Genomic DNA, 27,561 nt, shown 5'->3' on the forward strand with positions numbered 1-27,561 from the left:
TTTCATGGCTTTCCATGTCAATAGAGCATTGTTTTTTTTAACTGAAGCGTGATCGACACACAACATCCTGCTAGTTTGGGGTTTACATTGTAGGGATTTGATTATTTTTTTAACTTTTAAAAAAATTTTAAAGATTTTATTTATTTGAGAGAGAGAGAGAGTGCACGCGAGAGGGGCAGCAGCAGAGAGGGAGAAGCAGGCTCCCCACTGAGCGGGGAGCCCGATGCAGAGCTGGATCCCAGGACCCTGCGATCATGACCTGTGCCGAAGGCAGAGGCTTAACTGCCTAAGCCACCCAGGCGCCCTGTGATTCAATATTTTGAAACATAACAGTCCCCACGATAGGTCCAGTTGCCGTCTGTCACCACACGCCGTCAGGACAGTATTACTGAGTCTATTCCCTGTGCTCTGGGACATCCCCACCGCTTCCTGTGGCCCAGCCGGTGGGGACCTGTTAATCCCCCGCGCTCTTTTGCCCGCTCTCCAGTCTCCCTCCCTCGGTTTCCTTCTTGTGTCTGTGAGTCTGTTTCTGTTTTGTTTCTTAGATTCCACTTGGAAACAAAATCTTCCGTATGTCTCTTTCTCTCTCTGACTTACTTCACTCAGCACAATACCCACTAGGTCCGTCCATGTTGTTGCAGATGGCAAGATCTCATTCTTTTTTTTTTTTTTAATGTTTTATTTTTATTTTTTTTAAGATTTTATTTATTTATTTGACAGACAGAGATCACAAGTAGGCAGAGAAGCAGGCAGAGAGAGAGAGATCACAAGTAGGCAGAGAAGCAGGCAGAGAGGGAAGGGAAGCAGGCTCCCCGCTGAGCAGAGAGCCCCTAGGCCCCTGGGATCATGACCTGAGCCCAAGGCAGAGGCTTTAACCTACTGAGACACACAGACGCCTCGGCAAGATCTCATTCTTAAGGCTGATATTCCACTGTGTGTGTGTCCCACGGCTCTGTCCATCATCTGTCCGTGGACACTTAGGCTATTTCCAGATCTTGGCTATTACAAATAATGCTGCGGAGTGGGAGGCATGTATCCCTTCAAATTGGTCTTTTCTTGGTGCCTGTTGGTGAGTTGGTTAAGTGTCTGACTCTTGGTTTCGGCTCTGGTCATGACCCCAGGGTTGTGAGATCGAGCCCCGTGTATGGCTCGTGCTGAGCGGGGCATCCGCTTGAAATTCTCTCCCTCCCCCCTCCTCCAACCACCACCCCCTGTGTGGTCTTTCTTTTTCTCCAAAAAAAAAAAAAAAAAAAGGAAAAGTATCTTCTTTTCTTTAGATAAATCCCACAAGTGGGAATACTAGATCATAGGGTAGCTCTATTTTTAACTTTTTGAGGAACCTCCATACTGTTTTCCACGGTGGCTGCACCAGTTCACGTGCTCAGCAGCAATGCAGGAGGGTTCCCTTCTGTCCACACCCTCGCCAAGACTTGTTGCTTTCTGTCTCTAGGTCCTGCCGTCTGTGACAGGTGCCAGGTGATCTCTCATGGTGGTTTTGATTTGCATTTCCTTGATGACGCATCTTTTTTGTGTCCTGTTGGCCACAAGCCTGTCTTCTTTGGGAAAATGTCTATTTAGGTCCTCTGCCTCTTTTTAAATATTAAGTTGTATAAATTCTTTATATATTTTGTCTACAAACCCCTTATCCGACATGTTACTTGCAAATATCTGCTTCCCCTAACTAGGCTACCTTCTCGTTTTGCTGATGTTTTTCTCACTGGAGCAGAAGATTTTTTTGTTTGATGCAATCCCATTTGGTTTTTTTAAGCTTTTACTGCCCTTGCCTGGGGAGACTGCCCCCCCCATACTGTCAGTACTGCCAAGAGCTTCCTGCCTGTAGTTTTCTTCTAAGCGAAGTTTTTTGCTTTTAAAGCCACTTACACCTACCCCTCTCTGGTTTATTTATTTATTGACTCAATGGCTTTGTGCATCTCCTGAAATGGAAATGTCATTCTCATTTCTAAGCCCAGTTCTGCTTTTCCCATAGCTCTGTTTCCCCAGGTGGGACATTCTTCTCTTTCTTGGGGTGGTTGCCCCCTGCCCCCCCCCCCCCTGGGGATGTGACTCCCTCCTGTGTGGGCTGATCGTAAGCTGTGAGTCCCGGGCTGTGAGCTTCCCTCGGGTTCAGAACAGGAGTGGGAGGGGCTGTACCGAATGCCTTCTGGCCTGTTCCTGGGAATGTGCAAACCTGGGGCAGGAGAGGGCTTCCTGCTGGGACGGCAAATACTACAGTTAAGACTTCTGGGTGTAGGTACCCCCTGCTCCTCCCAAGCAGTGGGAGACACGTAGGCTTACAGTCAGGGTCCCTTCTGGGAGTCAGTGAACCTAGCCCTCCCCAGGTGTGCTCATTGTCCCCTCCCCCCACCAGCAGCTGCTGCTCCCAGGAGAAATGGGGGCAGGGAAGGTTCTGTGTGTCGGCGGGAACCACAGAGGAGTGGCTATACAGACAGTGTATGATAAAGATTTTTGAACAAGGAACTTCATTTTTTTTTTTAAAGATTTTATTTATTTATTTGACAGAGAGAAATCACAAGTAGACGGAGAGGCAGGCAGAGAGAGAGAGAGGAGGAAGCAGGCTCCCTGCTGAGCAGAGAGCCCGATGCGGGACTCGATCCCAGGACCCTGAGATCATGACCTGAGCCGAAGGCAGCGGCTTAACCCACTGAGCCACCCAGGCGCCCCGAACTTCATTTTCTTAAGTTTTTTTTTTTTTTAAGATTTTATTTTTATTTATTTGAGAGAGGCAGTGAGAGAGAGCATGAGTGAGGAGAAGGTCAGAGAGAGAAGCAGACTCCCCGTGGAGCTGGGAGCCCGATGCGGGACTCAATCCCGGGACTCCGGGATCATGACCTGAGCTGAAGGCAGTTGTCCAACCAACTGAGCCACCCAGGCGTCCCTTTAAAAGTTTTTTTAAAAAAAATTTATTTATTTATTTGACACACAGAGAGAGATCACAAGTAGGCAGAGAGGCAGGCAGAGAGAGAGAGGGAAGCAGGCTCCCCGCTGAGCAGAGAGTCCGATGCGGGGCTGGATCCCAGAGTTCTGGGATCATGACCTGAGCCAAAGGCAGAGGCTTAACCCACTGAGCCACCCAGGCGCCCACAATGAACTTCATTTTAAAAATAAACTTTATGATCTGTAGAAATACTGGGAAGATAGCATTAAGAGTTCACATAGCTTCCACACCCAACATCCTTCATTTTAAGATCTTGTAATAGTATGGTGCATTTGTTGTAATTAGTGAATCACTATTGGTACATTGTAACTGACTGAAGCTCTAAGTTTTATTCAGATTCTCTAAGTTTTTACCTAATGCCCTTTTTCCAGGAACCCACCTTACAGACAAACATATCTTCTCTGTCATTGCTAGGACCAGGATGTGGCGGGGAGGCAGTCACGGGTGCTGTGATCAAGGCCACCATCTTGAATTCCGTTTCTCTGGTTCAGGCCTGCGTCAGGGACTTGGGAATTTCTTGGTCAGGGCCCAGGATTGAGAGTCATGTATGTTGAACTCCTGTTCGACCCTCCTGTCTCTCTAGTACGTCTTTTGACATACTAGACATTTGTCCCCTCTTTGGCCTTAGTTTCCTTATCTGTAAAATGGAGGCACTGGGCTAGTTTCATCTGGACAGGCTGAGTCCTGGGGTCAGTGTGTGAATGAAGTTTTCTGATCTCCATCCTGGGGTGGAGGGAGCTGCCAGGCGAGACGGGATTCCAGAGGGCAGAGCTGAGACAGATCTCACTGACGGCAATGTGGGGGCAGACACGCTGCCTCTGGGCTTTTCAAGCTGAAGATCAGGGGCCTCTCCCTGCTTTGCTGCCTTATTCTTGTGTGGTTAGGCAAGGCCCTCTTGAGCTCTGAGCCTTGGTTTACTCACCCGCGAAGCACCAGCTGGTGGGAGGGTCCCTTTGGCTGGGAATAGAACAGGTTGCCCTGGGGAGCAGTGAGTTCTGTTTTCGAGGCCGAGCAGGCTGGGCCAGGGGACCCCGTTGGGTGCTTCAAGGGCTGGTGGCAATGTTAGGCTCTGAGGGTCTTTCTGTTGGACTGGGAATCCAGCCTCCTGCCGGTCCATTTGCCTACACCTGAGCCACCACCTGATGGTCACACACAGTTGCTCTCCTCTCCCGCTTGGGTGGGACAGCATCTAGCCTGGGGCTAAGGGAGGCCTGCCAAGTGTACCACACCCCTGGGCCACGGACTTCAGGGGGCTGGAGGAAAACTCACCCTTATTACCTCCCTGCCCAGACTGACTACCGGGCCAGTCTGCTACCCCGGCATCTCCCAGCACAGGCCAGGCTCTCCAGGGTCTAGAAAGGTGAACTGTTCATACTCTCCAAAGCTCCGGAGGGGTGAGAGGAATCCCTGAAAAGGTGAAAATGAGGAGCCCTGTGCCCCCACTCCTACGCTTCTGAGCCTTTGGCATCTGCTGTTCCCTCCTCCATCAGTGCCCTTCCCTTGTCTAGCTGCTGACTCCTATTCATCCTTCAGAGCCCAGTGCAAAAGACTCCGGGGCTGGATCCTGGCTACCCCTCCCTGTGTCAGGGCACGTCTCACACTGAGTCATAATAAGCCTTTTCCGTGTCCCCGTGTCCCTCGATTTTCCTGAAGGTAGGGGTGGGGCTGACTCACCTCCCTCAGGTTGCCACAGACCCATCATCTGCCGACTGCGTTGCGTGGGAGGGCCGGGTAGGGGACAGGCAGGGGAAGGCAGCATTGCCGCCGTCGTGAATCTCTCCCAGCACCTGTTTACAGGCACTGTCACAGGCGTTTAATCTCTAGCCTCCTGGCCCCTGTCCCCACCCCAGGTGGGCGCTAACCCGACTCGTCCCCCCCGCAGGGGCAGCGGGCGCGCCCGTGCGTCTGGGCGGTGGGGTGAACCGGCGCTCCGACGACCGGCCGCGGGCGAGCCAGGCGGGGTGGGGAGCAACGAGCGCACCGGGCCGTCCCCGCACGACCTGGGGCCCGGGGACTCCCGCGGGCGGCGCGCTGATAGTCCCACGTCCAGCCGGCGCGACCGAGGCTGGGGAGCCGCCGCCACCCGCCCCAGATCTGGGCCGCGCCCCAGCCCCGCGGGCCCCGCCCCCTCGCTCCTCCCGGGGCGCACCTGGCCCCGCCCCGCGAGAGGCCCCGCCCCCGCCCCGAGCCGCACTCGGGTCCCCGCGGCGCGCGGCGGGGCAGACAGGTGCAGCGGGGCCGAGTGGTGCGACGCGCTGCGAGCTGCGCTCCGGGCCGCAGCATGGGCAACCGCGCGGGCCGCACCGACTTCGAGTGGGTCTACACCGACCAGCCGCACACGCAGCGCCGCAAAGAGATGCTCGGTGAGCGCGGCCCGGCCCCTGCCGCGGGTGGGGCAGGCCGCGGGGCCGTCGGGAGGCGCGGGCCAGTCCGAGCCCCGCGGTCCCTGTGGCGCCGGCCCCGATCTCCAGCGGGCACTCCTCGCCCCGCTTCGGGGAGGGTGGGAGCGCCACTTCCCCCTCCGCCCACGGGTCCTCGGCCCGGGTCCCCGAGGGCCCCCCCGCCCGGGTTGGAACCTGCTGTCGCGTCTCGGGCCGCGTCCTGGAGTCCACGATCCGAGGACCCCAGCCCGGACCCGCGCGCCTGCGGAGCGCGCCTCAGCCGCAGTGTCCCCATGGTGGGCCTCGAGCCGGTCGTGGGGCGGGGTCCGGGCGGGGCAAGGGTCCGTTCCCGGGACCGTCCGTGTACGGGCTGCGCCGGCCTGCCCGCGAAGGTGGAGCCCGCTGAGCTCAGCCGGGTCCCGGGGTTGGGGCGCCGCGAACGCCTGGAAGGAAGCAAGCGCGCTACGGGAGAGACGACTTAAGAAAAAAAGAATATGCCCCCAAATGCCTTTTGTCTCCTCAAACGTGTATTTTACAGCTTAGTACGTGGTGGCCGTTCCTCTTGTCATTTAGTGTCCTCTAAAGTGGTTTTTGCCAACGCAGTTGTGGTCAGTCAAGCCAGGGGCTTCTTTTAGACTGGGGACGTACAGTGTCCTTGCTGGGGACCACGGGGAACCGGGCTCTCGACTTCGCGGGTTTTTTGTTTTTTTAAATATCATTTGGGAGAGGCAGAGGCAGACAGGGAGAAACAGACTCGCCACTGAGCAGGGAGTCTGATGTGGGGCTTGATCCAGGACCTCAGGGTCATCACCCCGGCTGAAGGCAGACGCCCAGCCTGGTTTTCACTAGATGCCACCAAACCGTCCCCACAGTCCCCAGGCTGTGCAGCAGCCTGGACAGGCTACTCTCCCTCCCCAGAAATGGCGGGGCTGTGGCTTCCACACTCCCTCGGCTACACCTGAGGTTGGCAAAGCTTTTCATCAGATTGACTAGGCGACATGTGCTATTTTATTATGTTTAATTTGCAGTTTGGGGATGATTGTTTCCAAAGTTTAATTGGCCACTTAGATTTTTTTTTGTTCTCTTGGGTTGGTCTCTGACTTGTTGGTTAGAGCTCTCCGTACAGCAGGATTTAACTCTTTCCTTACATGTTGCATGTATTTTCTCCGTTTTGCTCTCACAGCACCTTAGCTTTTCATTCTTTTTTTTTTTTTAACTGCATTCAAATGGATTGGCTCCCCCTCTCCCCCCGCCTTTTAAGATTTTATTTATTTGAGGGAGAGAGAGCACAAGCAGGGCAAAGGGTAGAGGGAGAGAGGGAGAAGCAGGCACCCCGCTGAGCAGGGAGCAGGATTGTGGGGCTCTGTCCCAGGACCCCTGGGATCATGACCTGAGCTGAAGGCAGCCCCTTAAGATTGGCTTTTTTTCTTTAGAGAGTTTTCTCTTTGGTGTCCCGCCCCACTCCAAGACCCATCCTGTTACTTCTAAGGCTTTCAGACCCCAGATACGCAGCATAGTTAGTGCGGGGCTGTTGTGGCTTACCCTGGCTGGTGTCCCTGGGTGGGTGGGTGACTTCCGTGGTTTTCTGCTGGGAGGTGGACAGTCACCCGGCACTACTGTGGTCTGATCTGTGGAGCGCCCTCTCTACACCCGTGCACTCCTGGGGGTCTCGGGGATCACCCGGTCCTGCCCCTCCCGAGAGGGCAGGTGTGTTGGCCACACCCTGCTGCCAAGGCCGGGCTCCATTTCCTTCCCCTCCCCTGACTGTCCCCTGCGTCCTTAACAGCTCGCTGGGCACCTGGCCCCAGGTGGAGAAGGCTGGGAAACTTACCCGGGCTTGCAGAGCTACCTGGAGGAGGGGTCCAGACCCTCTGGGCTGCGGACTCTACTTATCTGAATCTGCAGAATGGGCACAGTCATCGTGTTTGGCAGAGAGGGTGTGACATTTAAAGGAGATTTAGGATGTTAAGAGGTGCCCAGTGTGCTACTCGGCACTCCCGGACATAGAGAAAAGGATCTCTGAAGAGAGAAACCATGGGCCCTGAAACCAAATGGGGGAAGCTTCTGGCCAGGGCGACAGGGAAGCCTGGAGGACTTGGAGGAGAGGAGGTGATGCGGGCCAGGGAACGGACAGCACCAGGTCTCCAGGGCTGACCCTCCCGCGCATTTGTAGCTCATTCCCATTTCCACTGGGGGCTGGGGATTCCTCCAGTTCCATCTGTTTTTGGACTCGTGAACTTGGCCTTAATGAGCCATTTACCTCCCTCACCAGCATTTGACAGCTCCTGCCCTGCCTAGGTGTCCGTCCGTCCGTCTGTCCTTCGTTCCTCTGCCCCACTGGCTCTGTTTGTTTGTTTGTTTCCTTTTTTAAAAAAATACTTGTTTGACAGAGGGAGAGATCACAAGTAGGCAGAGAGGCAGTCAGAGAAGAGGAAGCAGGCTCTGTGCTGAGCAGAGAGCCCAATGAGGGACTTGATCCCAGGACTCCGGGATCATGACCCGAGCTGAAGGCAGAGGCTTTAACCCACTGAGCCACCCAGGCGCCCCATGTTTGTTTGTTTCATTGAAGCGTGGTTGACATACGCCATTATGGATGTTTCCGGGCGCAGTACAAAGTTAGTGCAGTTTCGTGGGCTCTAGGCTCCTTGCTGCACGGGACGTGCCCATCCCCCGCTCGCGCGGAACTGTTCATGTGGACTCCGATGCCCTCCGCCCTCCCTGTGTACCCCTCCGGCTCTGACAAACACCAGTCTGGGTTGGTTTTGTCTTTGGAGTCTGGGTGTGGTTCGGTTTTGTCTTCAGAGGGCGTGTGTAAGTGGAATTGCGTGGTTTTTTTGTAGGTCTGACTTCCTCAGTGAGGGTCCCTCATGGTCCCTTCCTTCGGCTTGGGGAGAGCCATGCCTTCCTCCCTTCATCTGTTGATGGACACTCCGGCTGCGTCTGGGTCTCGCCTCTCGTACACAAGGGGGCAGCGAACGGAGTGGGGGGCTGTAGGTTTTCAAATTTGTGTTTTTGTTTTCTGTGGTTGAATACCGAGCCCTGGAACTGCTGCACCGTGGTGGGGTAGTTTCTAGTTTAATTTTTTGAGGAAACTCCAACCTTTTCCAGAGCGGCTGCCTCCGTCTGCATTCCCACCGACAGCGCACGAGGGTTCCCCTCTCCCCACATCCTGGCCAACACCTGTTCTTACGATGTGGGTTTTGGCCATTCCGACAGGTGTCAGGTGTGACCGCTGGTCATTTCCATCTGCATGTTCCTGAGGATAAGAGGTGCTGAGCATCTTTCCGTGTGTCTGTTGGTCATTTGTGTGTCTCTTCCATGGAAAAATGTCTATGCAAGTTTCTAATCAAATTTCTCTTGGTTTGCTGTTGAGGTGTAGTTCTTCCTGTGCTCTGGGTATCATCTCCTTATTGAGGACGCGATTTGTAGGTCTCTGCTCTCATTCCGGGGCCTGCCTTTTTGTGCTGATTGTCACTTTCACGGTGCAGAAGTGTTTACTTTGATGCAGTCTCCCTTTGTTTTGTTTTTTTCGTGGATGCTGCCTTTATTTCCAGCGTGGAAGTCAAAGAAATCACTGCCAAGACTGATGTCAGGGGAGCTTGTTGCCTAAAGTTTTTGGGTTTCCCGTCTTGCATGCAAGTCTCCGATCCATTTTGAGTTTATTTCGCGCGTGCTGTAAGAAGGCGGTCCGGGTGTGTCCGTGGTGCATGTACTGGGCGGTTTCCCCAGCAGCACCTGCCAAGAGACTGTCTGCCCGTTGCGTGTTCCTGTCGCCTCCGTGGGCACATCCTCTTGACCACATGCATGTTGGTTTTGGGCTCTCTGTTCTGTTGCATTGATCTGCGTGTTTAGTTTTAATGCTAACTTAACTGTTTTGATCACTTCAGCTTTGTAGTATAGTCAGAAATTGAGGAGCACGATACCTCGGATGACTTCTTTGTTCTTAAGGTTGCTTTGGCTATTCGTGGTCTTCTGCGGGTCCTAGCCGTTTTAGAATCTAGTTCAAGGTTCTTAATCTCTGTGGAGCAGTAGATTTCGGAGGGTCTAGAGCATGGCTGTGAGCTCATGCTGGCAGCTCAACACTCCTCACTCCTGAGCCTTGTGACCCTGGGCACGTCAGTCATCAGATGAGCAAACAGAGGCTTGGTTGAGTTAAAAGGGCTATACTCCTTTCAGAGTTGTGCACATTAAATGAGGCAGTGTTAAGTACTTAGCCTTGCACGCAGTGAATGTTGCAGTGTAGCTCGGATGATGCTGACCACCTCTGCAGACAGGCCCGAGCTCTCCCCGAGGACTGGAGTACCTCCCACCTCTCATCTCCGGCTGCTTGCGCTGTGCCCAGCCCGGGAGAAATTCTGCGAGTAGCCTAGTAGCCGCTAGTACCTCTTTATGGAAGGGGCAGTGGGGTGGGGTGGGGATCAGAGAGGGGAAGGGGCTTGGTCGGGGCCACCTGCATGGGAGGCAGCCGGGGCCAGGCTGGTGTGCAGTGAGCTTGCTTTAGGGCTCCAGCCCCCCCCCTCCCCGGGGCCTATTGTGGGAGAAAGTCAGAACCCAGGGGCACCCGCTCTGGGGGGCCGGGGGGACCCGCAGAACCAAAGTCCATCTCCAGCCCCTGCCTTCATGGGGACAGGCTCCCCAGGGTACAGTGTCCTGAGTAAATGGAGGCCCTCGCCGCCCCTAAGAGCCACACCTCTCAGGCCACTGGCTGAGCCTCCCTGTACTTTGAAGGCAGGAACAGAGCCAGCAGGACTGGGATCCCAGGGCCGACCGGAGGCCAAGCCGGGCGGGAGGTGGAAAGAAGCAGGCTTTGAGTCGGTCTTTAAAAACAAATAGCTTTGTGATTTTTTTTTTTTTTCCCTCGTGAAAACAGGGCGCAGGCTTAGTAAAACAAAACAAAACCAAACACACACAAATTCAAATAATCAAAGGAAAACAAAAGAGGAAACAAGGAAGTCAGACTCTTGGCAATTGTTGGGTTATTTGGGTAGGAAAGGCCCCTGCTGCGGCTGCTTTTTCAGGGCCGGGGCGGGAAAATCCAGAACTGAACCGGGCTGAAGCCCTCAGGGGAATTCACGACTGCTCCCCACCCTACCTTGGGGCTCCTTTCTCTCTCTGCCCCTGCCCCGGGTGGCATCTAGGCCGCCTCCCCGTCAGGGGGGCTTGCGTCCACCCAACTCTGAGATTCCAAGGAAGAGAGTGAGCTCGCTCCCTCCCCGGTGCCCCTGGAACCTCTGACCTCTGGCTGGAGCTGTGAGTGGTGTGGCTGGGCAGGGGGCAGGGGGCTGTGATGGGCAAGCCCCCCAGTACCACGCAGTCAGGGCTGTTCTGTGGGAGAGGAATGGCTCTCCAAGAAAAGGGAGGTGAGCTGTCACCCTAAGTGGTGTGGGCAGTGGGAGTGGCAGGCAGGGTACAGGGGCTCAGCAGCGCAGGCCGTTGGTGATCACTCAGGGCTGACACCTGCCTCCTCCTTGGCCTGGGGACATCCTCCCCTGAAATCATCCAAGGCCTTGGCTTCCCTTTCTGAAAAAACCACCTCTGCCCTGGCCTGTGGGGCAGCCCAACTCGGGCCTTTGCCCTTTCTCTTGACTTGTTCTCTGACTTCCGTGGAACGCACCCCATCTGCCCATTTCCCTTACGGTGTTTGCAAATGCTGTTCCCTCTGCTTGAATTCTTTTCCCCCTGTTCCTCAAGAACCAAACTCCTACATGTCCCTCAGGTCTCAGCCTAAATGTCCTTTACTCAGAAATACTGCACTACACTACACACACACACACACACACACACTCCACACACCTGGTATTATGATGCTACTCTCTGGAGGGAACAAAGAAACTACACACAGACACACACACAGAGACACACACAGTATTATGCTGGTACTCTCTGGAGGGAACCAAAAACTACACACACACAGACACACACACAGACACACACACACACACACACACACACATGGTGTTATTACGCTGGTACTCTCTGGGGGGAACAAAAAGCTCCTGATTTGCAAATCGGCCCTTGGCAGTTTCTGCACATACTTCTCTCGTGGCCGATTTCCAGCGGGCGGCGCGCAGTGCGGGCAGAGATTGGCGAAGGGAGGATTGCCATGTGGTGACCTGCATGGCTTCCCCTCCTCCCGGCGCCTGCCCCCCTGTCTTCCCTCACCCCCCTGCAAGGTGCCTTCACCTCCGGCCCGGGCCTCTTCTGTACCTGCAGACGACTGTGGACTGTGCCGACAGCTTTCATCCTCCCGGGTTGGAGGCTCCCCGTGTCAGGGCAGGCGCAGCTCCACCACAGTTCCCTCGGCCTGGCCCCTTGGCCTGGCCTGCAGGGCTCCCCAGACAGGCCTGTGACAGGCGCTTGTGCAGAGGCTGCCAGGAGGTCCCGGGTTTCCCCCCCTCCGGCACTGACTGCGACCTGGGACGTGCCACACTCTGGCTCTTGCCGTCCTGGGCTCACCCCTGTCCTCCCGGGGAGCTGGGAGACAACCCAGCAGAACCCGCATTTCTAGGCGGGTTGGTGAGGCGAGGACTCTCGGTTGATCTCACTGTCTGTCTTCCCCTGGGAACTTCATTCTCCTGCCCCAGCTCCTTTTTCCACCCGAGCAGTCCTAGTCCTTGTTCCCCGCTGGGTAAGGGTTTGTGCGTGACTTCTTGTGGCCCTGTGCTTGGCACGCGTCATAAGCATCAGGCTCCCACTGAGCAGAGCACCTGACTGAGCCCCCCAGACGCCCTACCTTTTCTTTTTTCTGTCTGCTTTCCAGACCTTGACGCTCCCTGTGGGGTAAGTTCCGTGCCCGGGGAGCCGGTCCGGGCACGGGCAGCCTCTTGTCCATCCTCTTCTGTCCCTGGCCCCTGAAGAGAGCTGCTGTCCCTGCCACGTGATGCACGCACGGCGGCCGGCTCTGGGATCCCAGCCTCTGCAGGGCCCTGCATGCCCCGCCCTTCCCGGGCCTACCTTCCCCCTTGTTAACATGGACCAGCTTTGATGAGGCCCAGTTTACATAACCGTAAATCCCACACGCCGGGGACTTCAGTGAAGTTGCATCATCCAGTCGGGGAGTACTGTCCTCACCTGGCGGGTCCCTTGTGAACACGTGCCGTCGCCCCCCAGGTTCTCACACCGGTCCTTGGGCTCTGATGTCAGATGCGCGTGTGCTCACGTGTGTGTGTGTCCGTGTGTCCCTCTCCCGGGATGCGCCGTGAGAGCCGCACCGCACCCCCAGCAGCCGGGGAACCCCTCCCATCTCGCTGCCAGAGACTTTCAGCAAATGTTTGTCCCTGAACAAAAAGCAGATTTAGGGATGCCTGGGTGGCTCAGTGGGTTAAGCCTCTGCCTTCAGCTCAGGTCATGATCTCAGGGTCCTGGGATCGAGCCCCGCATCAGGCTCTCTGCTTAGCGGGGAGCTTGCCCCCCCCCCCCCACTCTCTGTCTACTTGTGATCTTTGTCTGTCAAATAAATAAATAAAAGTCTTAAAAAAAAAAAAATTAGTGAGAGGCAGGTGAGGGGGGCATGGTGGCTCCTGAAGGCACTTCGGGCCACTTTCCACACGTTCTGTGTACAACCAGGTCCCCAGGGTTCCTCCTGCACTGACCATAGGTGTTGGGCTTGGCTCTTCCTGGCTCCAAAGGGGAGCCTGTGGGGAGGCCACAGAGCTGGGGCGGGGCTGCAGGGAAGCCCTTTAGGAAGGAGATTAAGAGAGCTTCAGGTGCCTTCTTGGGAGAGTTGCCAAGTTACTCAACAGCCGGTGGGGGAGGGAGGGACAGAGCTGGAGCCCCCGGCTGGGAAGCAGGTGGTCAGCAGTGAGCTGCTGTGTGCCATGGAATGTTCTAGACTTGGGAATACTTAGGTGATGAGTAGCAATGAGTAGCAATGACAGGGACCTCCCCTGTAGTCCTTGGACTGTCACACCATGGCACGTGGCCTCTTTGGGGCGGTGGTAGGAGTGTGTGGTCCAGTGGTGGCAGGCCTGGGCACAGGGGTGGGTCCAGAGTGTTGGCGGGAAGAAGGCCCTTGTGTTCCTGGGGCCCCTGCCAGAGTCCAGAGGTCAGCAGGGGGCAGGTGGGAGGCCTGCACCTGGGAGGAAGACCCTGGAGCCTGGGGACCTCCCTGGCTGCCTCTGGAGGGCAAGGGAAGGGCCCAGCAGCCTCCCCAGGCACTACCTGCTTCCCCCTCCCCTCCCCCTGCGGGCTTTGTCAGGAGAAGTTGGGGGATGAGCCGGTATCTGGGGGGAGGCCTTTCCGGAGACTGGTGTGGGGGCCCTCGGGGTCCACCAGGCCCACCCTCCTGCCCTGCTCTCTGGGTCCTGTGAACAAGTCTGTTGTGTGTTGGGTCCTTGGGATGCGTAGAAGTCACCTAGAAGTCACTTTGCTGGTAGCAGGCTGCTTCTGGCCGGTCCGAGCCAGCACCTTCAAGAGGGAGAGTGCGAAGCAGGCCCAGAGAGGGACAGGGGCTGCCCAGGGACCCCCTGCTGTGGGGGTGAGCCGGGCTGCAGGCAGGTTTGACCTGGGACCCAGCATTTTCTCTGGCTGTTCTGTCCTGGCGACCACACCTCTCAGCCCCAGGACACAGGTTGCCTGCCGGCCCAGCATCCCTGCATAGCGCTGTTCCCCCCTTTCTGGGTGGGTGGGGGGCTGGGGGGGTTTTGGAAATGAGGCACGTAGTTTCACCTTGCTGTGGGAACCCCGTCTCCCTGTCTCCCCAGCGGGGAGGGCCCGCTCCCGGGCAGGGTGAATGTTTCGGGTTCCCTGCACCTGCTGGTGTCCCCGCCCTCGCCTGGGCCCCAGCGGGCATCCTGCTTGGGGTGGGGGCCGGAGCTGGGGCTCCGAAGGCCAAGTCTTGGCAGTATGGGCCTCACCCTGCTCTGTGGGACGCTTCCCCGAGCTTCTCTGGACCTCGGACCCTCCTTCCCGTGTCAGCCCAGCCAGTGCGACTTCTAACAAGGGCTGCTGTTCCTGGCCAGGTGCCCAGTTGCCTTGGGCCACGCCCGGGCGGCCGCAGACATTTGCATGGTGCGTGGGTCTGTTTGTCTCTGTTCCGGGTGGCCGTCTGTGCTTCCCCCCTGCGTAGCGAGCTCTCGAAGCCTGCCTGTCCCCGTGCACCCTGCTGTCGCTGAGCCGGGGGCCTGGGTGCGCCCGGCAGGCTGGCCAGGCGTGGGGGTCCAGCTCGGGGCCAGGGCTCCTCCACGGGGCTGTGGGGGTGGGGTGGGGTCTGTGCTTCTGTCCCCCCTTTTCGGGCGTCCCCGAGAGGGTGGAGCCCAGCGCTGTGCGGCCTCCGGGCTCTCCCCCTCTTGCCCTCCTTTTCTGAGCCCCTGGAAGAGGCCCGGGCCGGCCCGCTTTTGTTGGGCCGGCACCCCTTGCCCGTTCCGTGACCCCTGCCCCAGCATCTCTGTCCTGGCTTCCTGACATCCCTTGTCCCCCAGCTGGACCTCCCGTCCTCCCCACGTCCGCACTCCCCCCTCTCCTGCCGTCTCGCCCCAGGTTGTGCGGACGTGGCTCCTGTTGGCGCCCTCATGACCTTGCTAGGTCCCATGGGGCACCTGTCTTGTCTTCCTGCCCTTGACTATCTCTGACCCCGGGATGGCTGCAGTCACCCAGTCCTTCCGATGCCCCGTGACCGCCACCTCTGGTCTCCGTGGCCAGGGGTTCCCGAGCATCCCTGTGGGAGGTCCCCACAGGTCCCCCCGCTCCCCAGGAAGCTCTGGGCGTGAGCAGTTGGGATTCACGGTTGCCCTTGTGTGAGGACTGACTTTCTGGCACGCAGGTCTGGAATAGCCCCACTCCTAAGACAGGGCCTCCCTGGGGTCCCCACGGAAGGCCCGGGGTGTTCAGTGGGGATGAAGTTTTAGAACACAAGTGAGCTTCAGTGGGGAGGAGTCTGGAGCCGAGGACCAAGAAGGAATTCTTGAGTCGTCCTCGTGCAAAATGGAGGTTTGTTCAAGCACGGGGGGGCGGGGGGGGGTCCGTGGGCAGAAGGAGCTGCCGGCCCAGGCTGTGAGGGCGGCGGATTATACACTGTGGGGTTGGGAGAGGGAAAGAAAAGGAGGTTTCAAAAGGTTGTTTGTTTTTTTTTTTTTAAGATTTTATTTATTTATTTGTCAGGGGGAGAGTGAGGGAGCGCGCACAAGCAGGCAGAGAGGCAGGCAGAGGCCGAGAGAGAAGCCGATTCCCTGCGGAGCAAGGAGCCTGCTGCGGGGCGGTCCGGGGATGCTGGGATCCCGGCCTGAGCCGAAGGCGGCGGCTTAACCCACGGAGCCACCTGGGCGCCCCTCAGAACTTTCATATGCTAACGACGACCTGCGATACCGGAGGCCTTGCCTTTGTCAGGGGAAGGTGGTTTTTCCCCTCCAGGAAGACATTAACATTAAGGTGGTCCGGAGAACGTGCCGCGTCCCGCCCGCAGTGGAGGGGACAGGGTTGCCGGGCGTCCCGGGGAGCCGGGCCGGGCCGGAGTCCGCCGCGCTCCCAGCTCCCCGGCGCGCAGGCACTTCTGGCCAAGGCCCCGGGGCTCTGCCTTCTCCTTGGCTGCGGGGCTCCTCCCTGCACTGCGGTCCGGGGCGCAGGTGCTTGGCCCCTTGTAGGGATCGCCCTGCGCGGCCTGGAGTCCTGTTTGGACGTCGGCCCCGTCTTTTCGGGGCTTCCAGCAGGATGGCTGGGCCCAGTGGCCCTTGTGGCCTGGGGTAGGTCAGAGCAAGCCGGGCCAGGTCAGCCCGGGAGTAGCACCCAGGCCCCGAGACAGAAGATGGGACATTGTTACTCTCGGCTCAGAAAACTGCATTTAGTAGCCGTGAGAAGGCTCGCAGGGCTCAGAGCCCCGTCCCCGCCGTGCCATTGCCCAGGTGGGCAGGCCGGATGTTGTCCCTGTCTCCAGTGTGGAGACAAGGCTGGGAGGCAGTGGCGGCGCCTGAGTCTTTGGGAAACTGTTAGGAAAAGGAGGAAGGGGCGCGAGGCTCCCTGAAGCTGGGACCGCAGGGGTGTGCGCCCTAGCTCCCCACCCGCGGGGTTACTGTCTTTGTTGGACAGATGGGGCGTCTGGGGCCCATTGTCCAAAGTCAGAGCCGCTTCTGGGGAGCACAGGAGTGGCCTGTGTACTGGCAGTGCCCGAGCTGGGGTCCCACTGCCTCAGAGCATGCCAGGCTGCCTTCCTGCCACAGGTGTGGCCTGCCCTGCCCTCCCGCCTTGGGCTTGGCCGCCTTCCAAGGGCATGCGTGGGAACCGGCCCGAGAGAGAAGCCGCTGGCCTCCAGCTCCCTGGGCCTCCTAGGTGGGCCTCGGGAGGCCTCAAGGGCCAGGCTCCTGGCTGACCAGGGGGGAGGCTGGTGCCCGGAGTCCGCCCCTGGTGAGAGGGAGGCTGGTGGAGCCCGTGGCCTGTGGTCCTGCCCTGCCAGCCGCCTGTGCACAGGTCGCGGGGGCGCTCTGCGAGAGGCTTCCCTGGCTCTGGGCTGTGGGCGAGCGCGTTCCTGCTGGCTGAGGTGGCCAGCACGTCTCGTCACCCTGGCCTTCGGGAAGACATTCTTTCTCCCACTGTGATCTCAGGCTGCTGGATTCCCCCCTCCCGGGCCCCCAGCCCCAAGTCCCCCCCTGCCCCGAAGTGCCTCTCTGCCCAGGCATCCAGGCCTCCTCTCTGAAGTGTCCCTCGTCCTCTCACGCCCTTTGGGAGGGGAGCAAGCTGGGATGAGGCCTGCCCCTTGAGTCCCCTCCTGGCTCCCAGGCTGGGGTCCTTTTGTCTCTCATCCCACCTGGTGGTCCCCCTGGGCGGGACTGGCGGGCTGGGGGCGGGGGCTGGGGTAGGGGGCGGGCGGAGTGTGAGTCTCCCTGGCCCTGCGATGCTGGTGCCAGGACGGACCAGGGCTGGGGCCGGAGGAGTGGACCCTGTGACAGGCCCAGCTGCTGGAGTGCTCACTGTTAACTCCTGTCTGGTCTAGGTGCCCTCAGTCTCCCCGGGCCCCAGTGACAGGTAACCACAAGTTGGGGGGCATCGGAGAGCACACACATGCTCTCTAACAACTTGGGCGGCACAAGCCTGATGTGGGTCTCATCAGGCTGAAGTCACGCGTCCTAGAGCAACGTCCCAGGGAGCTCCGGGGAGGAAGCCCTTCCCAGGCACCTGTGCTCCTGGGCAAACAGCCCCCCTCTTCCTCCACCTTCATGACCAGCAGGGGCAATGGGGTCCTTTCCTGTCCCCGGGGGACCCCCTCTCCTGCCTGCACTTGCCCTGGGAGGGAGGGCCCTGGGATGACCTTGGGCCACCTGTACGGTCCAGGTCACCCTCCTGTTGCAAGGTCAGTGGCTGTCGTTGGATGCCCAGTGCGACCGTGTTCTCATGTCGGGGTCTGGAACCTCCTCAGCTTCTGGGCCTGGGACACGGATATCTTTGGGGCCACGACTGACCTTCCTCTCCCCCACATTGCCAGTGGTCTCTGTCTCCAGCTTGTGAATGGGGTCTCCTGGCTTAAGGTGGCACTGGCCACCCCGAGTCTTCCTCTGCCTGCAGGGCGCCAAGCAGCCCTAGAGTCCTTGACCTTCACAGCAGCCAGGTCCCTCCCACGGCCCCACGGCGCAGGCAGGAGGCCAGAGGCTGTGAGCCCGGTGTGGGCGGCTCCCCCGGGCAGGGTAAGCTATTCATCAGCCCAGCGTTCTGTCCCCTCTCGGTCCCCGTGCCCCGACGACACAGCTGCTGGCCTCGGTGGGGCGGGTGTCCCCAGCGTGCCCTGGCGGTCACCCTGCAGCCAGGCCACCATTCGTGCCTGCCTGGGCTGGCTAGCCCAGCCCTGCCGGGCCTGATCCATCGGCCCTTCCTGTGGCCCTGCTTGTGACCCTGCCTGTGACCCTGCCTGTGACCCCGCCCGGGACCCTGCCTGTGACCCCGCCCGTGACCCAGCGGGCAGTGCCTGCACAGTCTTGCCACTGAGCTCACCCGCCCTGAGCGGCCAGTTTCTCCTCAAGTTTTTCCAAACTGCAGCAAAATACACAAAACCGGCAGTTTGCTGTGGGAACCGACCGCACTGGCGTGTCTGATTCCGTGGTACTCACGGTGGCGTGCGCCGTGGCTGTTTCCACATCCTGCCTTACGGAGTTGCGCAGACCCATTCCGGCCCCCCGTTCCGCCTTCCCCCTCACCCCCTCCTGGCCCCTGCTGACCCCTCCTTTCCTCCCTAGGAACTGCCTGTTGTCCCCCTCCCTCGTCCTGGCCCTACAGTTCGTGGCCCCAGTGGCTGGCGGCTTTCACTCGGCCTCATGCGTTCAAGGCTCATCCACGTGCAGCCTGGGTCAGCACTTTCTGCCTTTTTCTTTCTTTCTTTTTTCTTTTAAAGATTTTATTTATTTGACAGATGGAGATCACAAGTAGGCAGAGAGGCAGGCAGAGAGAGAGAGAAGCAGGCTCCCTGTGGAGCAGAGAGCCCGATACGGGACTCGATCCCAGGACGCTGGGATCATGACCTGAGCCGAAGGCAGAGGCTTAACCCACTGAGCCACCCAGGTGCCCCTCTTTCTCCTTCTTCTTCTTCTTCTTCTTTTTTTTTTTAAAAGATTTTATTTATTCATTTGAGACTGAAAGATGCAGAGCATGGGCAGGGGGAGAAGCAGAGGGAGAGGAGAAGCAGGCTTCCCGCCGAGTGGGAGCCCGATGCGGGGCCGATCCTGGTGGGATCGTGACCTGAGCCGAAGGCCAAGGCTTAACGACGGAGCCCCCCCAGGAGCCCCTCTTTGGGTTTTCATTTCCTCCGTGAAATGGTGGGAAAGGGGGGCCCCTGGGTAGCTCACTCGCATAAGTGTCTGCCTTCAGCTCAGCTCGTGATCTGGGGGTCCTGGGATTGAACCCGCGTGGGCTCCCGGCTCAGCAGGGGGTCTGCTTCTCCCGCTCCCTCTGCTGCTCCCCCTGCTTGTGTGCTTGCTCGCTCTCTCCCTGTTAAATGAATAAACAAAATCTTAAAAAAAAAAAAAAGTCTTTGGGTCTGTGTAGAGGTGAGCTTGCTGGGCCATACGGCGATCCTACATCCCGGTTTTCCAGTAGCTGCCGCTGGTTTCCCCTCCAGCAGCCCCGGAACGCGGCCTCCGGGCGCTCCCCATCCTTGCGGCCACTTGCCCTTGTCTGGTTTTGACTCTGGCCCTTCTGGGGGGCTGGTCGCGGCGGGGCCTCCTGTGGTTTTAGTTTGCGTTTCCCGTGACTGCCCACGTGGAGCGGCTCTCTGGGCTCCTGGGCTGGTGTCTGGAGCGGCGCCGGCGCGGGTCCCTCGCCCGCTGCTGGGTGGTTCGTCTTCGCCCCTGAGTTGTAGGAAATCTTTGTGCGCCGGAAACGCGCACCCACAGCGAGGATTTGAACCCGCTCGGAACGCTGCCCTCTCCCAGCCGCCTGGGACACCGGGTCCTGTGCTGCTGTTGGGGCTGAGATTTGTCACCCGTCCCTGGGTTGGCTTGCGATTTCTGAAGTCCTGCAGTCCTGCGACTGCGTCTACACTTGCTGCGACCATCCAGGCGGGGTCCAGGCCGGTCTGTGGCCCAGCCTCAGGGAGGAGCTCCCAGGATCAAAGGGGCCCGTGGCCTCCTGCTGCTGGGAGGCCCTGGGGTGGGGGTGGGGGCTGGCACTGTCCCCAGCTGGAGGCAACCTCTGTGTGCAGGGGGAGGGCCGCGGTGGGGGGGGGGAGCTGCGGGGGTGGGGCAGGGCTCTGGCTCTGTTCACGGTGGGGTTCACAGCCCACCTCGGCCCCTCGAGGGCTGTCCTCAGGGCCGTGGAAATCCCTGCTCCCGTGTCGGAGCCCGCACCGCGGTTTGTGTGACCAGGCGGAGGCTTGGGGGTGGCGCTGGGAGAGGGGCTGCCTGCGGCCTTCTGTTGGCTTCCGGGCAGAGGGGGACCCCAGCTCCCCGCAGCATCTCCAGCAGATGCTGGCTGTTTGCTTACTGTGGGGACAGACACCCTGTGAAGCACATCACGCCCCTGCCATCACCCACCAGGACACCGAGGCCCAGAGAGGGTGGGAATGGAGCCCGGGGCACACAGCAAGATCGAGGGACCCCAAGAGGGACTTGTGGGGAGGCGGCTCAGGCAGGAGGATTCTGAGCCAGAGTCTCCCTTCTGACTGGAGCAGACTCCCTTTGCTCCCAGCCTGTGTTTCTGCTCGCATACTTCCAGGGACAGGCAGCTCATTACATCTGTAGCAGCCTTGTTGCACTGCTGGATGGCTCTCAGAAAGGCCTGTGGGCTGGGAGGAGGGTGGAGGGGCCTGGCTTTGGGGACTTTCTGCTGAGTGGAGCTGTCACATCCTTCCCTTCCAGGCACAAAGGGGAAGTAACTTCTTGGGTCAGTGGGAGGACAGGGCTGGGCAGGATTTGTCCTGGGCCTGGCTGGTTCCGGGGCCTGTCCCAGGCCCGGGGAAGGGAGCCCGAGGCTGCCCAGCTGCTCTGTGGGCAGGAGGTATGAAGACACTGGAGACCAGCACTGGCTTTCCCGAGGGTGCCCAGGATACGCCCTGCTGACCTGGGTCTCAGTTTCCATATCCATGCATCAGAGCGCTGCTCTGTGTCCCAGGGCCTGGGAACCAGAGCACCGAGCAGACCTGGGTCTGTTACCCTGAGCGTGGGATGACCCCTTGGCCCTGTGCATCCCCACCCCTGGACACAGCACCAGACTCCGTACCCCCTCCCACGGGAAGTTTGTCTTGCCCCAGGGGCACCCCCAGTCAGGGCCTGGCTGCTTTCCGGCCAGAAGGCCCTCCCCTGCTCCGCCCACCCCCACCATCATTGTCGTTCTCTTTCCTGTAGAACAAACTACAGAAAAGTACAAAAGATTCTGTAATGAGCACCCCCCACCCCAAAATAAATGAATTCAACATTTTATCGTGTTTCCTTAGATCTTGTTTAAGAACTGAAACACCGCAGCCAGAGCCAGAGCCCTCCATGTCCCTGCCCCTGGCCAGCCCTGTGCCTTCCAAGGTTCCCGGCGTGTGGGGCAGCCCCACGCACCCTGGCCCTCGGGCCGGAAGCCCCTGGCACCGCAGCACACTGGCCTGCGGCTCTCAGCCGCTGCTTGGATTTTGGGCATCATGGTGCTGTGACTTGTGACAGCTGCTCACTCTTCAGGCCGGTGGCAAAGATACCTTCCCTGCTCTGGGAAGTCTCCCCCGAGCCCCCAGTTGGTGGGGAGGCTGGTGTGCCTGGCTCTGTGGCTCCGGGGATCCCCAGATGTCTGCAGGCCCGGGTTTGGAGGGTCCCCCGTGTCCCTGCGGGGGGCTCAGTGGATGATGGGGGGAGGGAGAGGCCCAGGAGGCCAGCGCGCGGCCCTCACCGTGACCTCTCCTCTGTTCTCCCCGCAGCCAAGTACCCGGCCATCAAGGCCCTGATGCGGCCGGACCCCCGCCTCAAGTGGACGGTGCTGGGGCTGGTGCTGGTGCAGCTGCTGGCCTGCCGCCTGGTGCGGGGCCTGGCGTGGCGCTGGCTGTTCTTCTGGGCCTATGCCTTCGGCGGCTGCGTGAACCACTCGCTGACGCTGGCCATCCACGACCTGTCGCACAACGCGGCCTTCGGCTCGGGCCGCGCGGCGCACAACCGCTGGCTCGCGGTCTTCGCCAACCTGCCCGTGGGCGTGCCCTATGCCGCGTCCTTCAAGAAGTACCACGTGGACCACCACCGCTACCTGGGCGGCGACGGGCTGGACGTGGACGTGCCCACGCGCCTGGAGGGCTGGCTCTTCTGCACGCCGGCCCGCAAGCTGCTGTGGCTGGCGCTGCAGCCCTTCTTCTACTCGCTGCGGCCGCTGTGCGTGCACCCCAAGGCCGTGACCCGCATGGAGGTGCTCAACGCCCTGGTGCAGCTGGCCGCAGACGCCGCCCTCTTCGCCCTGTGGGGGCTCAAGCCCGTGGTCTACCTGCTGGCCAGCTCCCTGCTGGGGCTCGGCCTGCACCCCATCTCCGGCCACTTCGTGGCCGAGCACTACATGTTCCTCAAGGGCCACGAGACCTACTCCTACTACGGGCCGCTCAACTGCATCACCTTCAACGTGGGCTACCACGTGGAGCACCACGACTTCCCCAGCATCCCGGGCTGCAACCTGCCCCTGGTGCGTGGCACACGGCAGGGGGGCCGCAGGGGGCGCTGCCGGGCACGCTCGGGCTGCGGATCGCTGTCTGGCTGCATTCTCGGTTGTGGTTCCTGGGGCGACGTGAGAGGCCCCCAGGATAGGTGGTGTCTGGCTGGAGAATGGGGGGGCTTCTGGGAGGGCAGGGGCTCGTGCGGGAATGAAAACCTGTTTGAACGCAGGCTGGACGCCGTCGGCCAGCCCCTTGTCCTCTCTGCGCGTCCGCTGCCCGCCCCTTCCGGCAGGGTGGCCTGGCTGTACCGCATTCCGGGCTCCCACCTCCCCCGTCCCTGCTCATTTCTGGTCCCTGCCCTGTGACCGTGCAGGGCCCCTTCGTGGCATAAGAGAGGACAGGGTGGGCCTGGCACTCCATGGACCCCAGGACTGGGCCTGAGCTGGAGCCCCCCCAGGTTTGGGGAGTTTCTGGAGGAGAGAGAGGGAGGAAGAGGAGGAGGAGCCGCTGGGCTGGTGGGTTAGAAAGAGCAGGGGTGACCCGAGACCCGGGGTGGCTGGAGGCTCTGGTGGGGAGGGTGTCAGAGCGTCGGAGTCCGTGCGTGCTTGCCCAGTGTGCACGTGTTCCACGGGCGTGAGTGTTGTCCGGGTGTGCACGCGTGTATGCAGGTGCTGGTATGTGTGTCTGAGTGTGCCGCAGTGGCAGGCACACGTGTGTGTGTGTATGTGTGTGTGTGTGTGTGTGTGTGGTGTGCGAGCACCTGTCCAGGCTATGTGGCTCAGGAGTCCGACCTGGCTGTGCGGCCCTTCTGCCCTCCTCGCGTGCTGAAGCTCCTGTGGTCCTGCTCTGTGCGGGGCGCTGCCTCAGCCTCCCCCCAGGCCCATGCAGGGGGCGTCCTTGTTGCTGTTGTGCACATTTCATAGACAAGGCAGAGGCTCAGGCCTGGACGGCCCTGCCTCGGGAAGTAGCAGAGCCGGAATCTGGACCCCAGGTGGTCACGGAAGCTGTGAGCCTTTCCAAAGTCAGGGTTCCCTGCTTGTGCTTCAAGTAGGTCGTCTGGTCTCCCGCTCCCTGATCTTCTCCTCTAAAGCAGGCCGTGAGCCCTGGGTGCGCTCCCCCCCGGGGGAGTGAAGAGTGGTGGGGGTGCCCGTGCAGGCACTGAGGCTGGGAGTGCTTCCTGGAGGAGGCGGGCTGAGGGTGGGGGCAGAGGGGGCCGGAGCGGGGGTGGGGGGGACGCTGGGCGGAGGCGTGTGGCCAGGACTGTGGCTCAGCAGAATTCAAGCCAGGCTGGGCTGCTTGGGGGCACGGAAGCCGGGCCCACCTGGAGCTCCTGGATCAGAAACTCGGCCCGGGCTGCGGAGAGGAGGGCTGGGGCTCAGAGTCTGCTGTGTCCCAGGCCGGCGGCACCCGCGTCGGGCAGCACTGAGCTGCCTGGCTCTGCTGGACATGGGTCCCCTGGGAGGCCGTCCCTGTGTGTGTGTGTGTGCGTGCGTGCAGCTTGTGTGTTCACGCGCATGTGTGCGGCTGGGAGGCGTGCCCGGCCCCCGTCTCTGACCCCGCTCGCCCTCCTGCAGGTGCGGAAGATCGCCCCCGAGTACTACGACCACCTGCCGCAGCACCACTCGTGGGTGAAGGTGCTCTGGGATTTTGTGTTCGAGGACTCCCTGGGGCCCTACGCCCGGGTGAAGCGGGTGTGCAAGCTGGCTGAGGACCGTCTGTGAGACCTGCTGGCGGCCACCGCCCCGCACCCTCGCTCCCCTGCCGAGGACCTGACTCTCCCTGCCCCCCCCCCCAAGCTTGGCGCCCAAAACTGGTTTGGCTGCATTTGGTTCCCACGCCCTGGCTGTGCTCTGTGTCCCAGAGCCCGAGACCACGTCTGGCCACAGCGGGCACAGACTGCAGCCTGGGGAGCTCCCCACCCCCGGCCAGGCCCACCCCGGGCCTCAGGGAGAGCGGCCTGGCCCTGCCCTGGGTGCTCCGGGCCGTGGTCTCTCTGGGGCCGCTTTCTCGGGGGTTTCCGGGCCCCACATTGATTCAGTGTTGGTTTCCACACCCGCACATGTGTGTCCCAGCAGCGGGCAAGGGCCCCGCCTGGCCTCAGAAGGGACCGGCCCAGCCCAGCCCAGCAGGCCGCCTTCCCCAGTCCCTCTGTTCCCTCTGTTCCCCCCACTCTGTGTGCTTAGGCAACATCCCTGGTGGGGGTGGGGGGTGGTCCCTTGCCGGTTGGCCCCTGCACGCCCTGGGGTGTCCCGTCGTCCTCTGTGTCTTCGTAGACTGTAAAGTGCCGGGTCCCAAGTCCCGGGGGCTCTGAAGCCCTCCGCGTGCAGCTTTCCCTGCTCTCCAGCCTGAGGGCTAAGGCCGCTGCCACCTCTCAGCCATGCCCCTGCCCCACTCCACCGAGGCCTTGGCCTGAGGGGAGCCCTCTCTGAGCCTCCGACGGTGGTCTCTCCCTGACCAGCTTCCCCTGAAGAGCTGGTTAGGAGCGGGTGCCGCAGGCTGGATGGACGGAGGGTGGCCGGGTGGCCGGACAGACGGGACTGGCAGAGGGACCTGCAGCTCCGGGGGCAGTGGGCTGATGTCCTTGGTAATGACCCTGTCCTGACTGGTGGGGGCATGGCTGAAACCTGGGGGGCTGTGAGGGGTAGTGTGGGGTAGGGTGGGGTCCTGGTCTCCTAGAGGCTGGCAGGCAGGCAGCAGGAGGGGTGCCTGGGGCCCCCGGACAGGCGTGGCCCCTGAGGCTGGGGTCAGAGGACCACCCCCTGGGCGTTGGGGCTGAGCTAGCTGACCCAGGAGAGGGAGGGCAGGAGGAAGGCGAGTTGCTGCTGCCCCGAGGCCGGGGGCTGGGGGGGCACACATCCATGCCCACCCCATCCCCCAGACGTTGAGATGGCCCTGGGAAGAGGCGCCGGCCTCAGGGCCTGCTGTGTGAGGCACCTGCAGCGTGGCTGGAGTGCTTAGCCTGGGTGAACCGGTGGTCTCTCCCCATGCAAACAGGTCGGCCTGAGTCGGGGGACCCAGGAGCACAGCTCCTCCGGCCTGGGGGCTCCCTTGGGGCTGCCGGCACACCCACTTGCAGGGCTGTGCTGGGGAGGAGGCTCCCCGGGGAGCTGGGTGAGCTCAGTCATGACCTGCCAGCTCCCCCGACCCTCGCCCCTAAAGGTCAGGATTCCTGGGCTTTGGCCAGGAATCTGATGGCCTGGGTTAGAGTCTCTGCTGGACGGGATGGGGGTGGGGCAGCCACTCAGAGAGGAGGCCCAGCCGCTCACCCCGCCGCAGGCAGAGCCATCCTACTTCGGTCTTCCAGATTGTTTGGAGTACTCCATCCGTTGGGGTGTCCAGAAAACAGCAGTCTCGCCATCAGACGGGGGTCCCCAGCCTCATCCCCCTCTCCCTGAGGAGCCCCCCCATCCTGCGCCCCAGGACAGCTGGGCAAACTGCTGTGTCCCTGGGGGCCAGGAGAGGGTACCTGCAGGCCTGCCCCCTGGCTGGGCCCCTCTTCCTCCTCATCCTGGGGCAGATGCTCTTGGCTTCCAAAGGGGTGCACACTGAGAAGTGCTGGGCTGTGCATTCGGTGGGAGCTGGGGGCATAGGGCAGGGCCTTGGTCCTTTTTGGACGACGCAGCCTGTTACTTCCTGCGGGTTTGCTAAGCCCAGGCCGCCGCTGCCGCACGGTGCTCAGAGTGGAGCTGGCGCTTCCATGCTGCAGGTGTGGGCCGCACTCAGGCCCATCTGGGGAGCGGGGGCGGGGGGGGGGCGGTGGCCGTGGCCAGGAGCCCTGGCTGGAAGCCGAGAGGCCCCCACTCTTCCTCCCCTCTTCCCCCGTCTGCTTCCAGCCCAGCTGCCCACCAAGGTGGCCGCTTCGTTCTTGCGGGCCACGATGTTGGTGGGCCGTTACCCAGAGGGGTATCCTCGGCATGGAGTGGCCCAGAGCTGGCACGACAGACTGAGCCGGAGCCGGGGGTGTGGACAGAAAGCGTTTATTACCACGTGGATACAGACACCGCGGTGCGTGGACAGACTTGACCACCACGACGCTGGGGACCGCTTGCCCCTGCCAGCCAAGCTGCTAAGAGCATCACCTAGGAGAAAACTCGGAAACCGTCTAATGAAGCGCGTGATTTGGGGAGTCCTCTATAAACCAAAAGAAATGTACACTTAAATAGGCAAATATAAAATACAAAAAAGGCGAGTAGACCTGGTGTTCTGTGTCAGGTAGAATCTAAAAAAATCCAGAAATTGAACTTGTTTCCTCATTTTAATATTTTATCACAGGTTAAGACGTTTGAATGGAGCACGTCCCGGCTTCAGTGCGTGCGCGTGTGCTGCAGGCCTGGGGCCGGCCGGGCTCCTCGCTGTCCCCCGCCGGCAGTGGGCCTGTGGTCTTGGGCGGTGGCGGCAGGGGCCGGGGGCCCTAGGAGGTGCTGATCCCGCTCAGCTCCTGCCGGATGGCTGGGGGACAGGACAGGGTGGCTCAGGGCGGTGGGGACAAGGCCTGCCTGCTGTTTGCCCGCTCAGTCCTCGGAGAGCCTGAGCTGGGCTCCCAGAGGTCACGAGACAGAGCCTTAAAGCCTCTGGCCTTTCTCCCCAGCTTCCTCCTGTCCCCACCCCTCATGGCTGTCCCCCAGATTGGGGCCTGGAGCTGAAATAGCAGAGTGCTGGGTGCTTCGCTGCCAGAAGGGCTTCCGAGAAGCACCACATTGCTTGTGTTTTCCCACAGGCCCATCGGCCACAGGCAGGACCTACCCCGAGGTCACTTGTGCCTGGGGCTGAGCCCCTTCTGCCTCCCGCAGACCCGGGCACGGGCCGGGGGGCCGCTTCCCCACTGCCTCCCAGTCTCCATCCCTGCGCACAGGCTGGCGGTGCACTCACGGTGCGTACCGGTGCGTACCGGCTCTGGCCCTGGTGGGGCCCCCAGCAATAAAGCGGAGTTAATGGTTGGCCTGTGTCTCGGCTCTGGCTCCGGGCCTGGCCTTGCTCTTCATTCATTAACTCCCTTATCTGCCTGGCCCAGGCCCGTGGGGGGCGTGGATGGACAAACAGGAATCGAGGGCGCTCTGCTGGGACAAGGACGGGGCGTGGCCCGGGCCTAGCTCTGGGCCGGGGTTCCGGGCTGCCTACCCCATAGTGGGCCCCCACCCTGGCGGGCCGCCTCTGTCTTCACAGCACCCACCCTTTCTGGCCCACGTACCCCGCTGTTGCTACGG

General features: G+C 60.6%; 2 protein-coding genes across 8 annotated transcripts in view; one reads left to right on the plus strand and one right to left on the minus strand.

The window, feature by feature from the left end:
• Nucleotides 1-5,150: 5,150 nt before the first annotated feature.
• DEGS2 (delta 4-desaturase, sphingolipid 2) lies at nt 5,151-26,549 on the plus strand. Of its 2 annotated transcripts, none has more exons than XM_082737699.1 (3): nt 5,151-5,319; nt 21,644-22,386; nt 23,932-26,549. In XM_082737699.1, the coding sequence occupies exons 1-3, from the start codon at nt 5,238-5,240 to the stop codon at nt 24,076-24,078; spliced, it is 972 nt and encodes a 323-aa protein (XP_082593825.1). In that variant the 5' UTR covers nt 5,151-5,237; the 3' UTR covers nt 24,079-26,549. The 2 variants fall into 2 exon arrangements, with proteins under 2 accessions (XP_082593825.1, XP_082593826.1); XM_082737700.1 differs by lacking the exon at nt 5,151-5,319 and adding an exon at nt 15,444-15,666.
• EVL (Enah/Vasp-like) overlaps nt 26,319-27,561 on the minus strand; it is a 140,588-nt gene continuing 139,345 nt past the window's right edge. For all 6 annotated transcript variants that reach the window (XM_082737686.1, XM_082737684.1, XM_082737685.1 and 3 more), the window contains one exon: nt 26,319-26,806. In XM_082737686.1, coding sequence (XP_082593812.1) covers nt 26,769-26,806 — 38 coding nt within the window. In that variant the 3' untranslated portion in view covers nt 26,319-26,768. The remainder of the gene's footprint in view (nt 26,807-27,561) is intronic.

Source organism: Mustela nivalis, assembly GCF_964662115.1.
Source record: "Mustela nivalis genome assembly, chromosome: 6".
Classification (NCBI taxonomy): Eukaryota; Metazoa; Chordata; class Mammalia; order Carnivora; family Mustelidae; genus Mustela; species Mustela nivalis.